The 7277-nt window shown below is 67.2% G+C and overlaps 3 protein-coding genes across 8 annotated transcripts in view; 2 read left to right on the top strand and 1 right to left on the bottom strand.

Moving 5' to 3' along the window:
• LOC111149467 (cadherin related family member 5) overlaps nucleotides 1-1706 on the top strand; it is a 6605-nt gene extending 4899 nt beyond the window's left edge. Inside the window, exons 12-14 of the mRNA XM_022506556.1 lie at nucleotides 43-132; nucleotides 706-920; nucleotides 1194-1706. Coding sequence (XP_022362264.1) covers nucleotides 43-132; nucleotides 706-920; nucleotides 1194-1631 — 743 coding nt within the window. The 3' untranslated portion in view covers nucleotides 1632-1706. The remainder of the gene's footprint in view (nucleotides 1-42; nucleotides 133-705; nucleotides 921-1193) is intronic.
• A 1533-nt stretch (nucleotides 1707-3239) lies between these two features.
• On the top strand, nucleotides 3240-6953 carry LOC111150049 (interferon regulatory factor 7). Its single transcript, XM_022507375.1, has 9 exons — nucleotides 3240-3824; nucleotides 3905-4067; nucleotides 4159-4378; nucleotides 4668-4720; nucleotides 4815-5022; nucleotides 5237-5314; nucleotides 5392-5868; nucleotides 5958-6076; nucleotides 6163-6953. The coding sequence occupies exons 1-9, from the start codon at nucleotides 3805-3807 to the stop codon at nucleotides 6316-6318; spliced, it is 1494 nt and encodes a 497-aa protein (XP_022363083.1). The 5' UTR covers nucleotides 3240-3804; the 3' UTR covers nucleotides 6319-6953.
• The window catches only part of LOC111150047 (PHD and ring finger domains 1), a 28170-nt gene continuing 27405 nt past the window's right edge, over nucleotides 6513-7277 (bottom strand). For all 6 annotated transcript variants that reach the window (XM_022507371.1, XM_022507372.1, XM_022507370.1 and 3 more), the window contains exon 18: nucleotides 6513-7213. In XM_022507371.1, coding sequence (XP_022363079.1) covers nucleotides 7070-7213 — 144 coding nt within the window. In that variant the 3' untranslated portion in view covers nucleotides 6513-7069. The remainder of the gene's footprint in view (nucleotides 7214-7277) is intronic.

The raw sequence follows: 7277 nt of genomic DNA, 5'->3' as shown, positions 1-7277 counted from the left end.
GGGCCCCCCCCAGCGTGGAAACCAGCACCTTCCTCCCATCAGCTTCACCCAGCGGGGGCTCAACACAGACGCTGAAGCCAGGAACCTCTCGGCCGATGCCCCCTGGGCCCAGCAGAACTCCCCAGACCTCAGGTAGCCCCGCTCATTTGCCCCAGAGTTGCCCATCTATTCCCTGACACTTACTGTGGGGGGTCCTGGGAATCCCTGTAGGGCAGGGCCCACCCGGGGCGGGGGAGACCCAGCCTGACCACACTGACCATGAAATCCCAGGGGGTTTGCTCTGGTCTGGGCAGAGAGCTGTTCTGGGGCCCCCAACAAGGTAACCTGGGGAAGGTGTATGGAGGACGGGGTAGAAGCCAGATTTGGGGTCCAGCGGGCCTATAATTCCAGGCTGTTCTCTTCAGGGGCCCCAGCACTGCCTTCATGGTCCCTCCTATGGTGCTGGGCCCCCGCCCCCCCCCACCAGGAGCTGGTGGGCCTTGACCCCCATCTCCCCTCCCTCCTTTTGGCAGCCTCCTCAAGGGCCCCGGGAACACACAGCTCCTCGGCAGGGCGGTGGGCGGCGGGGGAGTGGTACCACGCTCCAGAACCCCAGCCCTGGTGGGACACGCGGTCTGGCTTGTTGTCACGGTGTCCAGAGCGTGGGGCAGGTCTGTCTGGGAAGTGCTTGGGGTGCTGATGGTCAGTGGGTGGTGTTGCTCCCAGGGCCAGCCCAGACTGGAGGAGGCAGCACTGCGGGGACCCCCGGGGACGGCGAGCCAGGTGTCGGTGCGGCCGGGGACCAGCGCTTCACTGTCGTGGACATGGCAGCCCTGGGCGGGGTGCTGGGCGCACTGCTCCTTCTGGCTCTGCTCGCCCTCCTCATCCTGGTCCACAAGCACTACGGCCAGCGGCTCAAGTGTTGCTCCGGGAAAGCTGTGGTGAGGCCCTGGGGGGCTGGGGTCCAGGACTAGAGAGGGAGAGGGAGAGACAGGCAGGTGAGGACAGAGCCAAGGAGAGGGAGAGAGGGGGACAGAGAAGGGGCAGGAGGAGGAGCAGAGGTGAGGAAGGCTGGGGTATAGTCCACACAATGGGGAGGAGGCCGAAAGAGGCAGAAAGGAAGGACTAGCCTGGGTCCTTGTCTTTGGGGTGGGGGTCCCGGCCCAGGCCTGGGGTCCTGGTTGAGGCCCTGGCTGTCTTTCTCCCCTCTGCAGGAGCGCCAGCCCCTCAGCTTTGACAATGAGGCCTTTGACGCCCCCCAGGAGGCCAACTGGGCGCCAGCTCCCCACTCCTCCCCCGGTCTCATGCGGGCGGCCCCGGAGCCCGCGGAGACCCCAGAGCCTGCGATCCTGGAGCCCCCCAGCACCACGACCCTGCGTCCAGCCTCAGAGTCCCCCGAGCTGACCCGCGATGGAGGCAGCCCAGCGGCCGTGAGGTCCATCCTGACCAAGGAGCGGCGACCTGAGGGCGGCTACAAGGCGGTGTGGTTCGGGGAGGACATTGGGGCTGAGGCCGACGTGGTGGTCCTCAACACGCCCGCCTCGGACGCGGCTGGCGCCATCGATTCTGGCAGCGAGGCCAGCAGCGACGAGGACGCAGATGCCGGTCCCCACGCCGATGACACGCCTAGCACTGGCTCCTCCTACATCTAGCTCGGCTCCCTGCCTCCCCCGTGGGCAGGACCTGATGTCTGCTGGCCGCTGGCCCCCACTCCAATGCGCACAATAAAGCGACAGTTTCCAAGTTCGGCTGCATGAGAGTCAGTGGCCAGGCCAGCCAGGGTCCCTCCCGGAGCTGCTGGCCGTGGGAGGTGACGGTACATCCCATCCCTGGCCCCGCCCCCGCCTGGGCCCGGTGGCACTGGGGCTTCCCGTAAACCACGTGCTGCGCCCGCCCGCAGCGGGCCTTTCCACACTAGCACCAGCTGGAGGCCTCAGTTCCTCTTGAGGCCTGACCGCGGGGGCGGGAGGGGGGCCTGCACTGCGGGGCCCCCACCTCCCCAGCTGACACGGAGATTCTTGACCTGAAGGAAAATGAGGCTCTCCAAGATGGAGAGCAAACTCCCTGGAGACCTCGCAGGGGGTGACAGCCAGTGGGCCTGTGAGGTCCCCTGTGGGCAGTTAACGCTCGGTGCGAGGAGGCACCCCGTCCTGGCTTCCGGACTGTCACCTGTGGCTTGGTGCATGGGCTTGCCCGAGTGACGCGACTGGGAAGCAATGGCTGCAGGCCATGGGCGGGGGAGGAGGATTGTGGCAGGTGGACCCCCGCTAGGAGGGGCACCAGAGCCACAGAGTGGGGGACAGAGCCTCCTCTGCTGGCCTCACCAGGGCAGGACCGCAGGCTGGACTTCCTCCCTGACCCCCTCCACACTGTCCCTTGTGGGTCCTCTGAGTTTTTCCTATGAAAAGCCACCTCGAACTGCTTTCCAAATGTCTTATTCTCAAGGGTATGAGTATTCTTGTCTGAACAATTCTCATTAAGATTTCAAAGGCGGAAGGGTGGGGGCACCTGGTTGGCTCCGTGGGTCACCCGGGGACTCTGGATTTCCGTTCAGGTGGTGATCTCAGGGTCTGGCTTCCAGCCAGGACGGGACTCTGCACTCAGTGGGGACTGTGCTTGGAGACCCTCTCTCTCCGTTCCTCCCTTCTGCTTCGTGCCTGCAAGCTCTCTCTCCCACAAATAAATCTTTAAAAAAACCCCAAACCAGCAGTGTGCCTAGTGGCTTAGCCGGTGGGGCACCCCACCTTGCTCTCAGCGGGGGGTCTTGACGGTGCGATCCCGCGGTTGGAGCTACTCTGGGCCGGAGCTACTTAAAAAAAAAAAAAAAAAATCCAAAGGGCAGGGCTGCCCCTTGGCCCACGCTCTCCTCCACGACCCACTTCCCCGGGGAAGAGAAGAGAAGATGTGTGGGGTCTTCAGTTCACCCCACTGCCTCCCCACCCCCACTAGTTGCCAGTGGCCCCCTGACCCGTCCCTGCGTGTGCGGGGCCGCGTGCTCCTTGAGGGAGAGGAGTGACTGGACCCCGTAGGACCGGCCAGTCCCGCCGCCCTTGCACGACCCCCGCCCGCATCCGGGAGCCTCCGCGGGGGCCTGGGGAACGCGTCCCCCCAGCACACAGAGGACCCCGCCGCCGGAGCACGAGACTTCCTCGGCTGCACCTGCAGCCCCGCCCCGCCCCCCGTTCCCCCCCTCCCCGGCCCGTCCCCATAAAAGCGCGCGTTCCGGCCGCTCCGGGAGACCAAGCTTCCAGCCCCGGCGTCCCGGCGCGCGGGTCCTCGGAGCCCCGGCGCGTGCGGAGCGCGAGCGCAGAGAGGCGCGGGCGCGTCGGGAGGGTCCCGCGCCCGGAGTCGGGCGGGACGGAGAGGTGGGGGTCGTCCCGCTGACGGGCCGCGGGTGGCGAGGGGCGAGCGGTCCCGGCTTCGGCTTAGGTTTCGCTTTCCCGGCGCGCGGTTTCGCTTTCCCGGCGCCCGGGGCGCGCCCCAGCCCGCGGCCGCCCCCGCGGTGTCTCCGCAGGGGGCCCGACGGCGCCCTCCCGCCCGGGACTGGGCGCCGGCTCCACACCCGGGACCCCCGGCGCCCGCGCAGCCCCCCGGGAGCCCCGCGCTGTGCTCACCCCTGCGCCACCGCCGCCCAGAGCCCGCACCTTGGCAACATCGTGGCCGGCGGCCCTCTGCCGCGTCTGGGGTCCCCGCACGTGGAGCGCCTGCGCCGCACCGTCCGTGGGCACCCGCGAGCCACGCTTCCCGCCTGCGGCCGTGACCGCCCCTCCCGGCGGAGGCCCCTCGCGCCCCCGCGCCCCCCGCGTCGGTCCTGCGCAGCGAGCGATGGCCGCGGCCGCTGACAGGTGAGCCCCGGTCCCACCCCGGCTGCGCGGCCACTCCGCTGGCCGCCCGCACCCTCACCCGCCGGCCACCCCGCCCGCAGGAGGCCCCCGCGCCTGCTCTTCGGAGACTGGCTTCTGGGGGAGGTCAGCAGCGGCCGCTACGAGGGCCTGCGGTGGCTGGACGCGGCCCGCACGCGCTTCCGCGTGCCCTGGAAGCACTTCGCGCGGAAGGACCTGGGAGAGGCTGACTCTCGCATCTTCAAGGTGGGACCCCCAGCGCGGCCGGGTGGGAGGGTCGGCTCAGGGCCTGGCCCGCGCCCCCATGCTCACTCACACCGTCTGTCCCTCTCCCCAGGCCTGGGCGGTGGCCCGCGGCAGGTGGCCGCCCAGGAGCAGGGGCGGCAGGGGCGGAGGCGACCAGCTGGCCCTGGAGGGCACGCTCCGGGCCGGCTGGAAAACCAACTTTCGCTGTGCGCTGCACAGCACCCAGCGGTTTGTGATGCTGCAGGACAACTCAGGGGACCCCGCCGACCCGCACAAAGTGTTCGCGCTCAGCTTCGAGCCTGGGGAGAGAGGTGAGGAGCCCCCGGGCCGGGGGAAGGGGGGCGGCAGCTGTGGAGGGGGCAAGACCTTTGGGGCAGAGATTGGGGCTGGGAGGGCACTGGGATTCTGCTCTCCACTGGACAGACCCCGTGGCAGAGCCGTGCTTTCCAGAAACTGGCCTCAGAGAGGCTGGTGCCAGGTTGTTGGGGGAGGGCAGGGAGAGCTGATTGGGACTGCTGGGATTAGTGGCGGGAGCCCCCAAGCGTCCCACTCCACAGAGTCTCATCCCACACGGCCCTGATCCCAATTCTCTCTTGGAAGGTGCGGGCACTCAGCAGGGGGAGATGGCCCTGGACGACGCCCTGCCCCGGACGGTGAGCCTGCTCAGCCCTCCTTGTTCCCAGATGGGGGCTGCCACTCTTCCCTGGGGCTGGGGAGCTGCTGACACCGGCCCCTCCTCCCCTGCAGGGTGGGCTCCTAGGACCATGCCTGGCAGGAGACGCTGCTGAGAGGCCAGGGCTTGGGCTGAGCCCTGAGCTTGGCGCCCCAAGCCCCCCTTTTGGCGTAGCCGACAGTGCTGGGGACCTCTTGCTCCAGGCTCTGAAGCAGAGCTGCCTGGAGGCCCACCTGCTGGAAGCTGCATGGGTGGGGGACCCGGTGCCCCCAGAGGCTCCCGGTGAGAGGCTGTGTCGGTGGGGGTGCTCAGCCTTGCAGGGTTTCATGCCGGGGGTGGGGGCGGGGAGGAGCAGGCGGGAGGGCAGAGTCCAAGAGGAGAGGGAGAGGCTGGGGGTGGGGGGGAGTGAGGAGGACAGCCCGTGGAGATGGAGCCTGCCACAGCCGGGCCTGTCCGGCCTGTCCGGCTGCTCCCAACGGCGCTTTTTCCTCCTCAGGCCTGGAGCTCCGGAGCACAGAGCCGTCCCTGCCAAGGGCAGGAGACACGGCCCCTGTGCACCAGGCGCAGGAGACAGGTGAGAGCCGGAGGTCTGTGCGGGAGTGAGGGCCTGGAGGGCCAGGTTTCAGCTTGGGCCTTCCTCCCCAAATGCAGGCCTGGCCCCGGTCCTGGAGCCCTGGCAGCCTCCACCAGATGTGGAGCCTTGCCCCGGGGTGGCTGCTGAGCCTGGATCACAGGGAGAGCCCAGCCTGAGGGCCCTGGATGTGACCATTATGTACAAGGGCCGCACAGTGCTGCAGGAGGTGGTGTGGCGTCCAAGCTTCGTGTTCCTCTATGGATCCCCAAGCCCAGCCACCACGGCCGCTGAGCCCCAGCATGTGGCCTTCCCGAGCCCGGCCGAGCTCCCTGACCAGAAGCAGCTGCACTACACCGAGAAGCTGCTGCAGCACGTGGCCCCGGGACTGCAGCTGGAGCTCCGGGGCTGTAGGCTGTGGGCCCGGCGCCTGGGCAAATGCAAGGTCTACTGGGAGGTGGGAGGGCCCCTGGGCTCTGCCAGCCCCTCCACACCCCCCTGCCTGCTGCAAAGGAACCAAGACACCCTCATCTTCGACTTCAGCACCTTCTTCCGAGGTCAGTGATGCACCAGACTTGGGGCCGCGCCATCCCTGCCCGCTCCCGTCCTGCCAGGGACCCCCGCTCACCGGAGTCCCCTCCTGCAGAGATGATGGAGTTCCGGGCTCGCCGGCGTCTAGGCTCCCCGCACTACACCATCTACCTGGGTTTCGGGCAGGACCTGTCAGCTGGGAGGCCCAAGGAGAAGAGCCTGGTCCTGGTGAAGGTGAGGCTTGGGGGTCCTGGGAGGCAAGGCCGCACACAGCCCCCGTCTGTCCCGTCCTGTCTGTCCTGACGACACCCTCCCCACAGCTGGAGCCGTGGCTGTGCCGGGCGCACCTGGAGTGCGTGCAGCGAGAAGGGGTGTCCTCCCTGGACAGCGGCAGCCTTGGCCTCTGCCTGTCCAGCTCCAACAGCCTCTACGAGGACCTGGAGCGCTTCCTCACAGAGGTGCAGCAGCCCGCCTGAGGGCCGGCCCGTCTCCGAGCCAAGAAAAAGGCCTCAAGAGTCAGTGCTGGTGTCCTGCGCAGGGGTGGGCTTGGGCTCAGAAGGGGCAGCACACTTCCGGGAGCCCCCAACACCTCCAGGCCCAGGACGCGAGGCCACCTCCCTGCCCCCACCCACCCTCCTCGGTCTTCACAATGAAGAAACAGGCCACACGCTTTAGAGCCAACAAACTCTACTCAAAGAATACAAAACGCTCCGGGGACAGTAGGTATCTGCCCCTGCAGGTGTGCTGGGGAGGAGACACCACGAATGGTCGACTCTGTGCTGTGTGCAGCCCCCTCCCCGCCGGCTTCCAGACCCACCGACACTGCGCTCTGCTCGTGGGAGGCAGCAAACACGAGCGTCACTTACAGAGCGTAACAGAGGGCTGGGCATGGCCTTCCCTTGTTACTCCAGAAAATAAAATCAGGCCATCGGTGAGAGGGGTCAAGGAGCTCCTTCCACCCGCCAGGCCCCTCCTGATCACCAAAGCCTCTGACTTTCAAGTACTGAGTCAATCAAGAAGTTTCTAAAGATAATCCATTTTTGATAAATTAGAACACAATGGAAACTGTGTATCTATAATATACATATAAAAAGGTCCAGTTTGAAACTGAGCAGGACAAGTGCGCAGGGCGCATGTGGTCGCGGAAGCCCTGATAGCGGAGTGCTGGCCGGCTGTCTTCTGAGGTCTCTGCTTCTGCCGTCCCCAGCTGAAGCGCCAGGGGCGGCCTCAGCTCTCCGGGCCCTGGGCGGGCGCCTCCTCCCCAGCCTCGGGCCTCCGGTGCCGGCGCATGTGTCGGTATTTGTCCACGTAGGCCTTGACCAGGTTGCCCACCTTCACAGGGTTGATCTCCCCACTTTTGCTGTGGCATATCTGGGGGCGTGGGAGAGGGGCACACATGACCCAGATGTCCCCCCAGGGGTCACAGGCACTGAGC

Source organism: Enhydra lutris, unplaced genomic scaffold, assembly GCF_002288905.1.
Source record: "Enhydra lutris kenyoni isolate GAN:26980312 unplaced genomic scaffold, ASM228890v2 scaffoldscaffold22, whole genome shotgun sequence".
Classification (NCBI taxonomy): domain Eukaryota; kingdom Metazoa; phylum Chordata; class Mammalia; order Carnivora; family Mustelidae; genus Enhydra; species Enhydra lutris.
The sequence above is the reverse complement of the archived record's forward strand: the minus strand, read 5'-3'. Positions and strand labels throughout refer to the sequence as shown.